The sequence below is a fragment of the Podarcis tiliguerta genome, assembly GCF_965153285.1.
Source record: "Podarcis tiliguerta genome assembly, chromosome: 2".
Taxonomy (NCBI): domain Eukaryota; kingdom Metazoa; phylum Chordata; class Lepidosauria; order Squamata; family Lacertidae; genus Podarcis; species Podarcis tiliguerta.
The window spans coordinates 35,953,218-35,970,042 of record NC_139535.1 but is presented as its reverse complement, the minus strand read 5'-3'; the positions used below and the strand labels follow the sequence as shown (position 1 = coordinate 35,970,042).

General features: G+C 43.8%; 1 protein-coding gene across 8 annotated transcripts in view; it reads right to left on the bottom strand.

Annotated features, from left to right (window-relative positions):
- IRAK2 (interleukin 1 receptor associated kinase 2) overlaps positions 1-16,825 on the bottom strand; it is a 30,849-nt gene that overhangs the window by 838 nt on the left and 13,186 nt on the right. For 3 of the 8 annotated variants that reach the window (XM_083425206.1, XM_083425207.1, XM_083425208.1), the window contains exons 3-12: positions 15,741-15,848; positions 13,042-13,151; positions 12,296-12,490; positions 11,434-11,483; positions 9,338-9,452; positions 7,134-7,243; positions 5,313-5,508; positions 4,333-4,395; positions 2,173-2,373; positions 305-814 (exon numbers count right to left, since the gene is read on the bottom strand). In XM_083425206.1, the coding sequence (XP_083281332.1) occupies positions 305-814; positions 2,173-2,373; positions 4,333-4,395; positions 5,313-5,508; positions 7,134-7,243; positions 9,338-9,452; positions 11,434-11,483; positions 12,296-12,490; positions 13,042-13,151; positions 15,741-15,848 (1,658 nt within the window). The remainder of the gene's footprint in view (positions 1-304; positions 815-2,172; positions 2,374-4,332; positions 4,396-5,312; positions 5,509-7,133; positions 7,244-9,337; positions 9,453-11,433; positions 11,484-12,295; positions 12,491-13,041; positions 13,152-15,740; positions 15,849-16,825) is intronic. The other 5 variants (XM_083425204.1, XM_083425205.1, XM_083425210.1 and 2 more) reach the window with 3 other exon arrangements.

Below are 16,825 nucleotides of genomic sequence, written 5' to 3'. Positions count from 1 at the left end.
CTTTCAAATCCTTCCTATAAACCCACTTTTTCCATAAAGCCTTTTGACAGAACTATCTAGTTCCCAAGCCTTAATGAAATACTGTAAGCCTAAGCATCTGAAACAGCCACATATTCCTTCCCTGTTTACCCTTCATCCACTTCTCTCACCTTTCTCTTGTCTGCCCTGTGGCCAATTTTAGACTGTGAGGGTTTCAGGGCAGGGATCATGCCATGCAAACTGATGAAATAATATTATTTGTATTACTGTTATTATATACTTCATAAATGTTCCTAATTTTCCTCAAAGAATGTTTAAAAGTTACCTTGTTACCTTGTGAACAACAGGCAGCACCAGAGCTTTCCGTATTTGTATTTGATGGAGTCGTTTTATTTAAAGAACCAGTTATTTCTAGTGGCTCCTTATCAAAGTCCATATTTTTTGTGGAGAAGACACGGCTATATTCTGAATCGTTTGCCAGAGGCTTTGTGGGAGAAACATTTTCTAGATATTGAGAGTTGTTGCTTGGTGGCTGGCAGGCAGCAGCAGCATCTGTAGGGTCCCACGAAAAGTTACTTGATTCATCTGACTCGCAAGGGACCCGTAATATCTGCCCAGAGTATGTTTCAGGAGACATGGCGCTCATCAAAGGTGGCAACAAATCTCCACAGTTCAAAGACCCGGGATTCGCTTCATTTGAGAAACCAAAATGAAGGGGGCTGGCTGACTCATCGTTTTCTTCTGGAGTATTCATGGAGAGTCCATGGTATCTGCTCCACTCGGGCATTTTCTGACACTGTATTTGATGATCTGCCATTTTGATTATTTCATGCACCTGTTTTTTTAACAACAACGTTAAAACAGCTCATTCAGATTTTCCTCACTAAAAGAATGCAACTGCTTCCGTCAACACTTAGGGACACACACTCTTAAGTAAACAGGGAGGGAAAGTAAGTACTAAGAAAATGAAAGGGGTGGGACTTTGCCTGCTGGCTCCACTCATGACACTGCCTGTCCTGCTGGCCTCATCGCCAGCATACACCCACTGTATAGTAAGGGATGCCCACCAACACACAGGAGCCCCAGTTGTGTGAAATGCCTCCAACTGCATGTTTGTAGGTGACCCTTTGCAGAGGTCCAGACAAACACAAAGATCAGAGGCGTAGGAGCAGCAGGTCAGAAGTGAGGCCAAGGAGTTGCGATCTGAACCCGCTCCATGTGTGATCCCTCATCCCCATCCCCACCCCATTCATGAAGAGGGATATGGTTTACCGTGGTACCTCGGGTTACATACGCTTCAGGTTACATACGCTTCAGGTTACAGACTCCGCTAACCTATAAATAGTACCTTGGGTTAAGAACTTTGCTTCAGGATGAGAACAGAAATCGTGCTCCAGCGGTGCGGCGGCAGCAGGATGCCCCATTAGCTAAAGTGGTGCTTCAGGTTAAGAACGGACCTCTGGAACGAATTAATTACTTAACCCAAGGTACCACTGTATAGACATATTATGAGGACGGGCATTCTAGCAACAAGTTTGGAGTGTTATGCTGTCACCTCGTCACCAGCAAGACAGCCTGTATCTACTGCTGTGAGGGTGGTGGCCCCCTGCCCTACATCTGTTGGCCTCAATCCTTTATAGATGTATGGTCTGCCCACCATATGGAAAAAAACAGGGACAATCTTACACCCACCTTTTCTACAATGATCTAAGTCACTGTTTGTGTAGCACCGTGGTGCTTATTGTGGTAAATGCATAAAAAGTGTGGGGGGGGGGAGAGTATGTGTTTGCAGACTCTGGTTTCCCTGCTGATCAAACAAATCTTTAGTGTTTTATCTGTTGCCGTGTTTCTTGGCTTTATCGCAACAGATATTTTCCTTATTCTATAAGCCGTCTCGTGAATCTTTTTATTAAGAAGCAGGGTATAAGCAAACAAACGTCCCTCAAGTCTGGGGATATATATCTTCCTGTCACTCTTTGCAGCTAAGACCAGTGTGTGTACTTGTGGCGTCCAATAAATCAAGAATCTGTTCTGTGTGCTGATTTTGCACAAACTAGCTCCCCTACCCCAAATAATAGCCAGATGCAGGACAATAGCAGAGACACAGACCTGCACTACTCGGTTGCAAAGCTATAAGAATGCAGGGCAAAGCTTTGCTGTTGTAGCAGGAAGTGGAAAGAGAAGTACACTTACCTCTGCCATGTTAGCATTTTTTTTCCGTAGGCAAACACAGGAAGCAGTGGCCAACCAAACAGCAGTCACTTCTGGTAAGTGACCTGCAAGCTTGTCTTGATATTTGTGACATATTTCTGTGGCAGCGAGTCTTTCAAAGGTTTTCTCCTTAGAACTGGATAGTTCCTTTGCCGCCTGGATTTCATCAAGGAAGACATCTTTCTATGGAAGAAAATGAGAAGGAGAAATGCAGTGTGCTCAGCTCCTTTTGTACGAGAACAATATTAAGCTGGCTGGCTCATTCAGACGACTGCCTCAAAATTACACTATGAAGCAGAGGACAGTGTTCATATTTGATTTTCATATAATTAAGGCAGGTCATACAAAAAATAAATGGCAAGGTCATGAGAACTTAAAAACTACTATGGATTAGTTCCAGCGACATAGGATTGCTCTCTAAGGGTTTGTCCACACTTTCGCTTGTCCTGTGCCTAGAAAGCATGGGTCCAATAAGTTTTCTGTTTGCCCCATAGCTTGCCTAGGGAAAACCCACTCTTTAGCACTGAATCAGAGCAAACCTCAATCTGCAGAAACCCCGATTAATGTGTGCTATGATTCAGCAGTAAATATCAGGTTTTCCCAGGGAAAGTGGCAGAACAAGCAAAAGTTTGGATGAGTCCTATGTGGGTTTTACTGGGGGGGGGGGGGGGTTCCAAACTGATTTCCCTCCCAGTTCAAGTACTTTTGGTTATTGCGGGAAACAAACTCTTAAAATATTTATGCAGGGCCGCCTTACTCATTAGGGTTAGTGGCGCCCTGCACCATGGCGCCCACCCATCGGGGTGCCCAGCAGCGGGAGTCCAGGACTGACCGGGAACGGCTGCGAGGGAACGCTGGGTGGCAGCGGCTCTTCCTACGGCCAGCCGCACTCTCTCGCTTCCTGCCTAGGAGAGGAGGCAGCGGCAGCAGCGTGCAAAACTACGCAGCGCCCATCTCCCTCCTGTCTGCCCCCGACAGTAGTGGGACTGCTGAGGAAGCCCGCCCGGCAAGTGAGCCTTGAGCTGCCCAGCGCAGGGGGCGGGGAGGCGAAAGGGCACCAAGAACATCACCCCTTCCGTTGAGGAAAAAGGTGGAGGAGGGATTCATTCAGATTTAGGGTGTGGGAGGGGAAAGCTGGGGGGGGGGCGCACTACCATTAGGACTCAGTTCAGAGGTAAGGCTGCAGCCTTTGTGACCCAAGTTTTGGGTCCTTTTTAGGTTCAGGATGTCACCGTTTTACACCCACCCCCCACAATATCTGAAAACATCAGCTTTGTACTTAAGCCCAAATTGGCCGGGAATTTCATTCTCTGTGTCTTTATCAATTTATTTAAAGAACAACAAACTGGTGATTACTTTAACTTTTTGATATGTGGTGATTTGAATCATGAGGATGAATTAGAAGAACTGCTGAGTTTTGAATGAGTCTTGCTTTGGAACTGAGGACTTCATTAGATTTTCTTCTGCTTTTTCATTTCATTTTGTTCTAAGGGCTTGTTAGAGATAATGTGTAGGCATGGTGTCAGCTCCCTTAAAAAAATGACAACAACTCTGGGGAACCTTTCCTACAACTTTGGGGTCCCTCCCTTAAAAAAAGTTGGCAACTCTGGGAAACGGGGGGGGGGGGTGGAGGGATCTTTGCAACACAGCGCCGGATATGCTTAAGACGGCCCTGTATTTATGCAGCATGTAATAATAATAATTTTTTTTGTTTACTTTGCTAAGTATATGTATACTTGAAAAAACATGTTCAATCAGATCCAGTTCAGCATTCAGCTGTCTATGGGTTGTAAAGGCAGTACTAGGATTTTGGATGTGGTGGTCCCATCGCTAGCAGTAGGTGTGTGGTGGGGGGTATTGGGTTGTTGTTTTTATTTCGATTATATATTTTGATTTTGTTCTGTGAAACCGCCCTGAGACCTCTGGGTATAGGACGGTATATAAGTTTAATAAATAATAAATAATTTTAAAAAGAGAAGATCTGGCATATACTGCAGAACTGATCTGCATGGGAAAACATATTTCGGCATAGGGATTGTATTCTTTGGACCAGGTTGAAGATCTTCTATCGGGAATGATCCTGCTTCAAGCACCAACACACACACACACACACACACACACACACACACACACTTAACTCACCAGGTAAAAAGGATGCCTTCCTTCATCCATTGCCTTCATGCCAGTCAGAATCTCTCCTAAAACCTTGAAAACATTGTTTTTATAATTACATACGTTCCCTTTTTAGAATGGATTATTCCTTAAGATCAAAGGAATATCAGTATTCATTCTCTGTGCTCAAACGAGATGTCCATTAACCAAACAGTCATTACAAGCAATTACTATATTCAGGGATGTGTATATTGCACAACTTCTGAACTGAAGTAAACAAATAATTTCAGTGTTCAGAGAAATTGAAATCTGTGGATAAAGGATGCCAATTTTCAGGTGGATGTTTAATATTGCCTAATGTATTCTTCTGACAGTCGGAGCCACTAAGAACACTGAAATCCTACCTCTGAAACATTGGCAAGTCTTACTTAGCCCTTTTCCTAACCTCACCAAGCATTGCCACAGTTCCTCTGTGGGGCATACCAGGAGAGGCGGTCCCATAGGTACAAGGGTCCTAGGCTCGTATAGGGCTTTAAAGGTTAAAACCAGCACCTTAAACCTGATCCTGTACTCCACCGGGAGCCAGTGCAACTGGTATAGCACCTCGCAGCGAGAACCCCGTAAGGAGTCTCACCGTGGCATTCTGCACCCGCTGGAGTTTCTGGGTCAGTCTCAAGGGCAGCCCCACATAGAGCGAGTTACAATAATCCAGTCTGGAGGTGACCGTCACATGGATCACAGTGGCTAGGTCAGGGCGAGAGCCATCAGCCAAAAAAATTTTCACTAGCGATGTCTAGAATAGAATCTGGCTTTTTGCCTGCAAAGAGTGTGTCCTATCACTGATCTATGACCTATAATTTTCCAGACCCAGAGTCTGATTTTAAAATAAATTGACACTATGCTAACTCATTTGGAGAAAGCAATATAAGAAATTCACTTTCATGAAAACTTGCCAAACTCTTGAGGTGAGGATCATATATAGCATTGCACACAACAGGTGGGCAACTTACTATTCCACAACCAAATATGTCCACTTTTTCCGTTAGCTGCCCGTGCCTGACAAAATCCTCCGGGAAGTAAGCGAGAGAAGCTTGCAAGACTTTGGTTTTCATCACAGAGCGCTCAGATTTTTTCTCTGCAGGCTGCAACCTGAGACCAGAATGTCCAAGTTGTGGTGCAAAGTTTTCATCCAATAAGACATTGGAACTGTGCAAGCAAGATAAGAAGTGTAATTAAAACGTCAGTTACAACATTGGTTTTCAACTAGTGCCACAGCAATACCTATGTTGGGATATAGAAACAGCGCTACAAATATCTAGAATGCTCACTAGAATGCTTGGACTAAATATGGGTCTCCATCTTGCATGCGGTCACCAGTATGGCATCCACAAGACTTAACATCTATACATATATTTGTCTTGGAAGACTGCGTTTGGCAATTATTTTTTAAAGTTTCAATAAAGTTTATAAAATAAAATCGAAGTGTAATGCAATATTTGCCTTGAGTAAAGCATATAAATGAAACTTAATAAACAAGCAAACATGGGTCTCAGTTCTGAAGACTACTGAGCTACAAGAAATAGTAGTCATCCACATCTGAACGTGATAACGTAGCCTGGGATAATGCAAACTAATTTAAGTATCCTTTTAATTAATAAGAGCGTCCTGACAAAGTGCTAATACTGCACCTATTTTCCTATTAATTGTAGGGCAAATAATAAAAAGGTAAAGGTAAAGGACCCCTGACAGTTAAGTCCAGTCGCAGACGATTCTGGGGTTGCGGCGCTCATCTCGCTAGGCCAAGGGAGCTGGCGTTTGTCCGCAGACAGTTTTTCTGGGTCATGTGGCCAGCATGACTAAGCTGCTTCTGGTGCAATGGAACACCGAAACCAGAGCAGCACACGGAAACGCCGTTTACCTTCCTGCTGGAGCGGTACCTATTTATTTATTTGCACTAGTATGCTTTTGAACTGCTAGGTTGGCAGGAGCTGAGACCGAACAACGGGAGCTCACCCCATTGCGGGGATTCGAACCGCCAACCTTCTGATCGGCAAGCCTAAGAGGCTCAGTGGTTTAGACTACAGTGCCACCCACATCGCTAGGGCAAATAATATATCACTCCAAACAGAAGATTTTTGCAAAACCTGGATCCTAAGAAAATGTGAATCTAGTTGAACATTTGTAGCAATAATTGGTGGGCAAAAGACATGAATGTTACTCTTCTGGCCACCACTAATTCTTCCCTGTATAAGTGTCCTATAGTCCTTGCCCCCTGAGCGGGGCTTACTTTGGACTGGGATGGAAATGGGCTAAAACCAGCAAAGGATAATCAGCCAGTGGCAAAGGATTCCTCCCACTTCCACGCTGCCTGCTGATTCTGCCTTGCAAAACGCACCCTCAAATGAGGGAAACATGCACTTTTCATTTACAACAAGTATACTACTTGGTGATAAATCTGTTCTAATTCTGATTTCCAGTCCTAGCAAAAGAAAGAAGTATTTCAAAGAATTAGAAACCAGAAAGTTCCAGTAAGTGAACAAAGATATCTAATCCTATCACAAACACATTTCAAGCTTATTGCTCTTCAATACAGCTGAATTATAACTGTTAGTACAAAGCAAGAGACGCTGTAGGCATGTCCATCATTGCACAAATAGTCTGCAATTATATATGCTTATCTATCTGAAACCAATAATGAACTGAAATGGAACCAATTTCTATTCTTGTCTTGCAACAAAATCTTTAACCAATTGAAAATGTTCACCAGCTTATTGAAATATATATTTTGATGGCGTAAAGAAGAGAACAGTGTTTTAAAGTCAGCTCCTCACCTTTTCACATTTCCATGAATAATTCCTAAGTGATGCAAGTGCCGAACAGCTTGAACAAGGCCCAAAGAAATTTTGATGCGTTTCTCCCATGTTAGTGGTTCAGAACCACCCTGCAACAGAAGGGAAGAGATTGTGTGACCATCAACGTACCTTTCTCTGTAGGAGTAATCAAGCTCTTTGCTGGCCCAAATTTTCTGATAGGTGGACAATTAAATCTCATGCTGGTTCAACACAGAGATCAAACAATTCACAGGACTGGGGGGAATAGTTTCTCCCTTTTAAAATACAGACATGGAATTGTCTGGTTGTTGGTTCATTAGGGGAATAAGTCCAAAGGTAACAGCAGTACAATACCTAATAAAAGTCGTTACACTACTGTTACTTTCAGATTGATTATCTGAGCAGAACAGATTTTGAACTCCAATACTGCACAGATTCCATAACTGGGCATCAAGAGAACTATGCTGAGCACATCCTAGGATTGGCCAGTCCTTATGGTATTTCCCCCCCCCCCTTTAATCAGTAGATTCCATGCTACTTCCTGCTTTTTTAACCTCACCCACCCCCAGTTTTCAAAAAATGTTGGCTCAGGTGGGGGCTGCTACTCTTCACAAACCACAAGTCCAAAGAACTAGGCATACACTTCTTTAGTTTCTTAAACCACAAGCAGAAGCTGACAGACAAATCCTGCCCTGACTCACCTTGTGGCAGTAAATATTTTCCCCACATAAAAGTACGTGTAACCTTTTCAATACCTTACGCAGGCAAATGTTTGAACTTGTTTCAGCCCCTACACCACCAATTACTCAATGACCTTTGGGAAAGGGCCTGTAGTCCAGCGGCAGAAAGTCTGCTTTACACGCTGAAGGTCCCAAGTTCAATCCCCAACATCTCTAGGTAGGGCTGGGAATGTCCCTTGCCTGAAACCCTGGACAGCTGCTGCCAGTCTGTGTGGACAACACTGAGCTAGATGGACCAATGCCAAGAGATTCCTACAAATCAGACACTGAAAGCACACAGCTACACACACAAAAGAATCCTGGGAACTGCAGTTTACTCCCTCACCAAATTATAATTCCTCGAACCCTTAACAAACTACAGTTCCCAGGATGCTTTGGTGGTGGGGAGAGAAAATGTACTTTAAATGTATGGCATGTATGTGTTACAAAAAGAATGTGGGTCAGCATGTCTACTTAGTTTAATATCATTCATTGATTCAATAGTCCCACTCCATCTCAAAAGTTCTGAGCAATATATATATATACACGCATATAATTACATTTAAAGGAAACTTAATTTAAAGTCCTAAAAATAAAGACTTACAATGGCTCCCAGTATGTTTCTGAGCACAATTCAAAGTGTTGGTACTGACCTTTAAAGCCCTAAACGGCCTCGGTCCAGTATACCTGAAGGAGCATCTCCACCCCCATCGTTCAGCCCAGACACTGAGGTCCAGCTTCGAGGGCCTTCTGGCCTCACTGCAAAAAGTGAGGTCACAGGGAACCAGGCAGAGGGCCTTCTCGGTAGTGGCACCCACCCTGTGGAACGCCCTCCTATCAGATGTCAAGGAAATAAACAACTGACTTTTAGAAGACATCTGAAGGCAGCCCTCTTTAGGGAAGTTTTTAATCTTTGATGTTTTATCATGTTTTTAATATTCTGTTGGGAGTTGCCTAGAGTGGCTGTGAAAATGTAGCCAGATGGGCGGAGTATACACCTAAATAATAAATAAATAAATTATTTTATTGCTGAAAAGGAGACAATCCAACCTCCTTTGGCTAGCAGCTGGGGCTATGGTGTTCTTGTTCTTGCCTTCATCTCTATAGCTACAGTGATTGGGAACTGACTGGCCACTGCAGCTGTCTTCTTTCTAAAAGGAACAGGGAAGCATCTGTTTGTAAAATGGTGAGAGTCAGAATAAATGGCCAGTGACTGTGGCCAAAGTGCCTTTCCTCTCATCTGTGCAGCCAGGGCAACATTAGCATCATACAGGATAGCCATATGGTGCCCTCCAGTTGCTGAAATCCGCAACTCCTATCAGCCCCAGTCAGCAAGACCAGCTGCCGGGGATCATGGGAGTTGTTGTCCAGCAACATCTGGCGGGCACCATGTTGGCTATTCCTGGTATGGTACATTAGAGTATGTCAGCTTTTAACACAGTATTTTTGTAGAACTGTGACACAGCATGCAAACTGGTTGCTTACCTGACACTGTAGTCTGTCCATCAACGATCCATTAGGCATGTAAGGGTATATCAGGCAGTGAAATCCACTTTCTACAGTAAAGCCTAACAACCGCAGAATGTTAGGATGGCAACTCCTAAAGGGTATTTGAACAGATATGTGAGAAAACGTGATGTACCAGTATTTAACATACCTACTTAAGAACATAAGAAGAGCCTAGCTGGACCTGAGCAAAACAGCACTCTCTGAAGCTGCGATGCTCAGCAACTGTCATTCAGAGGCATATTGCAACAGTGGAGGCAAGCGATGGGGGTAGATTTCCTGTTCTACCTCAGGCGGCAAAATGGGTTGTGCCAGCCCTGATCTTCACAGTTCGGTATGCAATCCTTTCAGTCAGTAGAGAGTACTAAGTCTTGGATGTTTCAGATGCTTCCCTCACTCTACACGCTGCCATGTGAGATTAGAATGGAAATATGCCTCAGGCTTATGCACCCCCCCACCTCAATTCATCACTACTGCTTCCTGCACGTGAAATAAACTAACCAGTCAAGGGCTTCTGCTCCAAATACTGAAATGACTTTCAAAGTCTAAAAATATGTGTATGTCAACAACCCTTCTGACATGCTTATATTTGCATTACAACTTCACTGAAGTGTTTTAGGCAGCACAGGGACTTATTTTTACATGCAGACCATAGTGGAGCTCCATTAAACTGTGCATACAAACACACATACCTACTTGACACTTTTCTACTGCATGCTACAGAAGGACCACAAAATTATTTCTTATAGTTACTAAGAGCTGGTATCTGTATTGAATCTGAAAATATTTTTACATATGAAGTGTGCACAAGAAGGCAGACAGGCAGATAGATATGGGATTATATCACAGTTTTACTGTGAGATCACTTGGAGATATTTCATGGGAAGTGATTCATAAATGGAATCAAATAAACAGTTGCATCTCAGTGTATTTGTTAGGGGTGTGCATCAGTTTGTGTACCCTGAATTACAGGGACAATCTGGATGAGTCGGAGAAGGGTCTCATGCTTTCGAGCTGCATCTTGCTATATCAGGGATTCCTTGAGCATTGGCTGTCCAAAAAATGCACATCTGTTACCCTTCCAAGCAGACTGGGGAAGTGCCCAGAGCTTGAGTGCAGTGGACATAATGGGGGAAATCTTTGATTCTGACAAACAAGTAGCTTTTAATCGCAGTTAATTATTTTCAAAGATTTTACAACAAGCAAAGGCGCATCAATGAATATTCAAAGACTGTGTAACAGCCTGGAATGTGCACATTTGAGTTACATACAAGAGAAATACCAAAACAGCCACCACTTATTTACCATTCTCCATCATGGAATGGTAAATTTTACACACACGCGCGCGCGCGCTACAGCGGATAAAAGATCCAATGCCTCCTAGAGCTGCTTCTTCTTTTTAAAAAAGGCTTATTTGCATAATTCAAACACAAAGTAAACTGAAGCCATTTGAGCAGCATATCTGTCAACTTTTCTCTTTTTTAAGGGACATTCCCTTATGCCGAAGAGGATTCCTCGCAAGAAAAGAGAAAAGTTGACAGCTATACATAGGGACCAGCAGCCTTGAAAATAAGGGATCAGCAGCCAAAATAAGGGATTTTCCAAGCACAGGTATGTTCAACTTCTGAGCCCCTCCGAGCCAAAGGCAGAAAGCCCAGCCAGCAGCCAAACGAAGCCTCAAGCAAACGTAGCAACCCGGCAAAGGGGATGCAGCAAGGGAAACCACCGTCACCTCTTCACTGGGAAGCGCTGAGCAAAGGCGAGTCCCCAGGCAACGCGGCTGATTTGATCGACACAAGGTATGCAAGCTCCACCCCCCAGTCATTCTTAGACTCCTTATTGGGTGTGCAACGCAGCCATGCAACACCGTTGGAGCCTCCCTCCTCCCTGGCCGGCAGGGAGGGAGGGAGAGGAGCTGCTTCCTTTGAAACCCGGGAAATTTAAGGGACATCATCAATAAGGGACAGCAGCGGAACACAGCGCTGGGATATGGGACTTTCCCGCCAAATAAGGGACGGTTGACAGCTATGCAGCTATGTTGAGCAGACACCATCAAGTTTTGTGTAGCTACATACCGGAAGCAGATCTGTACCTCTGTACGGAATAGTTTTTGTGTCTGATTTTGCTGTGAAGCATAAAATGAGAATACATTTACTTCTTGCCCCAATAGCCAACTCAGTTTAAATGATGAATATATGTATAAATTCTAATAAACCATGTATCCACTGTGATACTTAAGCTTCAGTAGCACTAATCTGAGCCTAATATTAAAATGTTGAGTTGAGAATGGAGGTGATGCAGTTGGTTTTTGAACTTTGATATCTTTTAATTTAATCAGTATACCAACCCCTTAGAAATCTCCTCCTTTGTGCATAATAATAATAATAATAATAATAATAATAATAATTTATTTATATCCCACCCATCTGGCTGCGTTTTCCCATCCCTCCAGATACACCCAGTTCACTGCCTTCTGATGAGCCTTTGACACCTCCTTCTGCCACTCAGATGTGTGGGTCCCCCCCAAAAATATCTCAGGACTCCAGCTGCTTGCTGTGCTAACAGCTGTGCCCACCCCACTTATCGAAAAGATAGTGTGCGGAGGGGAGCATGTTGCTTGCTGGATTGACACCTTAGCATGTACTTAGCCATGCCTTTAGCCTCACAGGTACTTGCTTGCACTTCTAACCTGTCAGACTGCTTAGAGCCTGGACACTGTCCTCTCTGTATGGTTAACATTGGGTTTAATTACACTGTACTTATTTTCTTTCCATAGGATTTTCCAATTCTGTGCTTGTGGGGCTTCCACCAAATCAACAGAGGTCTTAAGAGGGGGAGTTTCAAGAATCCACTGTAAGAATTCAGTGGCACACCTATTTCTAACCAGCGTTTCTAATTTTTGTTGAATTTATGGCTTAAACGAAGAAAGTCACCTACCTCTTTTAGTCTTTTAACCACGTATAAATTGTTGTCCCGGCAACCTTTGTAGGCAATGGCAAACATGCCTTCACTAATTCGGTTTTCCTCACTGAAGCCACTGGTGACAGCTTCTACTTCTTCTGGAGCCCACAAAAGGCTTGCAGTGAGGAGATTAGGAATAGCTTCCTGTTGAGGGATGGGAGAACTGCCAGGCTAGAGATTTCAGAGAGAGAAGACATAGCAGGGTTACTCCACAGAATACCACCAAGGGGATGCCACACCTGTCAAACAACAGATCCATTGCTACTTGATCCTGAAGGATATGAAACAGCATTTTTATGGGCAAATAGCACCTGGGGAGGGAGGGTGAATTTCAATGGGAAATCACTGCTGTGCTCTGATCCACTTCAAGAGGACATTGAATCAAGGTAACACGTGGCTTCTTTTCTTTTAAGCAACGGTGGCTAGTTTAGTCACGCTTTTAAAAAGGAGTGAATAATATAACATGTAGTTTGGTCCTTGCTTATTCCTGACAAGTTACAAAATATGTAAAATATTGGACACGGTTTTTTAAAAAGCAATTTCTTATTCATATGTATAAATCTGCACCCAAACCAACAAGTTCAAATTCAAACAAGAACAAGGATTTTTGACTGAAAATTAGGAAGAACATGGGTGCAAGCTGTTTTGATAGCAGAACTTTCAGCGGGGTCAACTGGATGATTTTTAAGGCTCCCTTCTAAATCTATGAATCTAATGTTTACCTTGACACTCGGCAATACTGGCGGATTTGAACGTAAAGAATGCGGAAGGTCCATAGAAGTTGGAGGTGGGGAGAGAGGAAGCAAATGTGCCTCTGGTTTTAGAGCAGGATCTGAAAGTGACAAAAATAGGTACTTTAAGAACAGGCTATTCGTGCAATCTCGAGGGCCCCACAAGAAATAGATTTGTTTTGTTCTGAACATCTGTGTCCGCTGAAAAAAAAATCACAGGGTTAGAAGTCCTCCAGCATTTCACACCAGTTGTTCCAACAAAAGAACACGTTATCATGTTCTCTGCCACTCTGATCCTCTACATGTTTGCTTGGAAGTAATGTCCACAGAGTGAAATGGAACATTCTCCGCTATCAATGTGGTTACATATTATCTGACCATTTTATAGCTTTTCAGGCATACTGGTTAGCGGGGAAACCTTAAGGCACTAATTTGAAGTACAGTATTACAAACCACTTCATGGTTGCTTAGCTGTAGCGTTTATTTTTACTTTATTTTTTTAAAAAATGTGTTCAGACTAAGATGGCAAAGATCACTACAGTCATACCTTGGAAGTCGAAAGAAATCCATTCCAGAAGTCCGTTTGACCTCCAAAACGTTCAAAAACCAAAGTGCGGCTTCTGATTGGCTGCAGGAAGTTCCTGTAGCCAATCGGAAGCCGCGTAACCCCATCGGAAATTTGGCTTCCAAAAATAGCTTGCAAACTGGAACAGTCACTTTGCAATGTTCGGGAGTCCAAACATTCGGGAACTAAGCTGTTCGACAAAGTACGACTGTATTACCATTATTTCTGCAATTAATCCAGAATGCAGCAGCTAGACTGGTGACTGGGAGTGGCCGCCGAGACCATATAACATCGGTCCTGAGAGACCTGCATTGGCTCCCAGTACGTTTCCGAGCACAATTCAAAGTGTTGGTGCTGACCTTTAAAGCCTTAACAGCCTCGGACCTGTTTACCTGAAGGAGCGTCTCCACCCATATCGTTCAGCCAGGACACTGAGGTCCAGCGCTGAGGGCCTTCTGGCAGTTCCCTCACTGATCACCATTGTATGACATTTGTAAGGCATGGGGGAAGTTATGGGGAACCAGGCAGAGGGCCTTCTCAGTAGTGGTGCCTGCCCTGTGGAACGCCCTCCCATCAGATGTCAAGGAAATAAGCAACTTACTTTTAAAAGACATCTGAAGGCAGCCTTGTTTAGGGAAGTTTTTACTTTTTTAATGCTGTATTGTGTTTTTAATTTTCGGTTGGAAGCTGCCCAGAGTGGCTGGGGAAACTGGGCCAGATGGGCGGGGCATAAATAATAAATTATTACTATTATTATTATTATATAAAATTTATATACTGCTTGACTATAGAAAACCACAACGCGGTTTACAAAAAAGATATACCGTATTTTTCGCCCCATAGGGCGCACCTAGGTTTTTTTTGGGGGGGGGAAATAAAGAAAAAAATTATTTCCCCCCCCCCAGGCGCGGGGCTGGGGCGGGGGAAGCCCGAGCTTCCTCCGACCCCAGGCCCCAGAACAGGCTGCTCTGTGCAAGCAGCGCTGAGCTTCCTGCTCAGCGCGCCCGGGCTTCGGGATAGAGGCAGCTCTGCTCAAGCCGTGGGAGGGCTCCCGTGGCTTGTGCAGAGCTACCTGAAGCCCGGCGTGACTGCTCAGCGCGCCCAGGCTTTGGGTGCAGGCAGCTCTCCGCAAGCCGTGGGAGCCCGGCGGGAACTCCCGCGGGCTCCCAAGGCTTGCGGATAGCTTCCTGAAGCCTGGAGAGCGAGAGAGGTCGGTGCGCACCGACCCCTCTCACTTTCCAGGCTTCAGCCAAAGCCTGCATTCGCCCCATAGGACGCACACACATCTCCCCTTCATTTTTGGAGGGGAAAAAGTGCGTCCTATAGGGTGAAAAATACGGTAGTCAATTACGAACGGCACAAAGCTGTTTAGAGCATTGTCTAGTCAAAAGTAAATTAAACACAGGGATGGGGAAACCTGTGATGCTCTACATCTTGTCGGACTACAAGTCCTGTCAACCCAAACCACTGATGCTGCTGATGAGAGATGGAGTCCAATAACATCTGAGGGCCACCTGCTCCCCACTGCTGGTTTAAATGGCTAAGTCTCTCCGTAACTTACAAAAAGGTAAGGGCCTATTATTTTCCCAATGAGCACCCAAATATTAATTTAAGGAAATTTAAATATGCACGTGTCATTTATTTGATGAATCATACAATTATTTTGCCATTTAAACTCAGGTACTGTAAGATGCAATGACCCTCCTTTGATGAAGGGAGAGGTTAGGTGCTACTATATTCAGGGATCTTGTACTTTCAACAGTCACATAGAAAAAAGAACTTTTGAGCCTTTCTCAGCTCTGCACCATCTGCTGAAATTCTCTTTTACACAACTATTAAATGATCAGGCTCAGTATTGCATCTGTAGAATTATTGCAGCACAGACAACTTTCTCACTTCTTCCAGCAGAATCAAAGGTTAAGTAAACAGTCAGCTGCCGAGAATACTCAGAACTTTCTTGAAACTTTAGGGCATGACACATTGGGGAATTAAGTCATTGCACACATGTGGTTAACACCAGTTGAGAACCACTTCCTTGTAGAACTTCACCAAAACATTTTTTGTTTTGTTTTCATCCCTGCCTGTATTGTACCTGAATTTGGCAGTGCTAGCATTTCTGTCTCACCTGCTGTGGCCTTATTTTTGTTCCCAGTTGGATGCAGTGATGCATTTTCCTGTTGAGGGGTCTCTGAAGGAGTCCTTGCAGAATCAGTAGGTAACGAAAGTGAGTTCCCTGCGAAGCAGCATCAAAACACACACGGAGTGAATATACCACACAGAGTTAAAGTAGCAGGATATGGATCAGACTTACACAGAGACATGGAAATGTGACTCAGGCTGTGTTTGCGTTTTCAGTTCCTGTGCACTTGCACATTTCCAGTGCAATCCGTGTTCAAATGTCATGCAAAATGCATATGCATCCTGTACTTCCTTTTTATTTTATAAAATAACTACTGTATAATGTGACTTTTCTCAAACCAGCTTGGAGTCCTTAAGTCAGGCTTCCTCAAGCTCGGCCCTCCAGATGTTTTGAGACTACAATTCCCATCATCCCTGACCACTGGTCCTGCTAGCTAGGGATGATGGGAATTGTAGGCCAGAAACATCTGGAGGGCTGAGGTTGAGGAAGCCTGTTAATGGTTCTTACACATGGGGCAGCAGGGGAACACACAGAACTTGAGCTTTAAAGCGGTAATGTGAACATACCCTCAGGTGGGGCTCTCCGCTCAACCCAGAAATATTACCTCGGGTTAAGAACTTTGCTTCAGGATGAGAACAGAAATCGTGCAGCGGTGGCGCAGAAGCAGCAGGAGGCCCCATTACCTAAAGTGGTGCTTCAGGTTAAGAACAGTTTCAGGTTAAGAACAGACCTCCAGAATGAATTAAGTTCTTAACCCAAGGTACCACTGTACATCCTTGACTGGGGGGAGGGGATAATCTTCCCAGCAACAAACTGCTGTAATTTAAATGCAGATTCTTTTTAAGCACAACTGCTATTTTGGGAAAGACACTTGGATTCCCTGCAACGAACAGCAGCAGCACATTTACTGCACAAGAAACCATCTCATAAGGTGTTTTATGGCTGTGTCTAATGCTTTTATTGTTCTTTGCCAACTTTTAAATTAACTTTGTACTGTAGGTTATTGTTTCTACAGTTTGTCTGGGCTTTGTTTTTAATGCAAGTTTCTTAGAAAAACAGAGAGGAAGTAA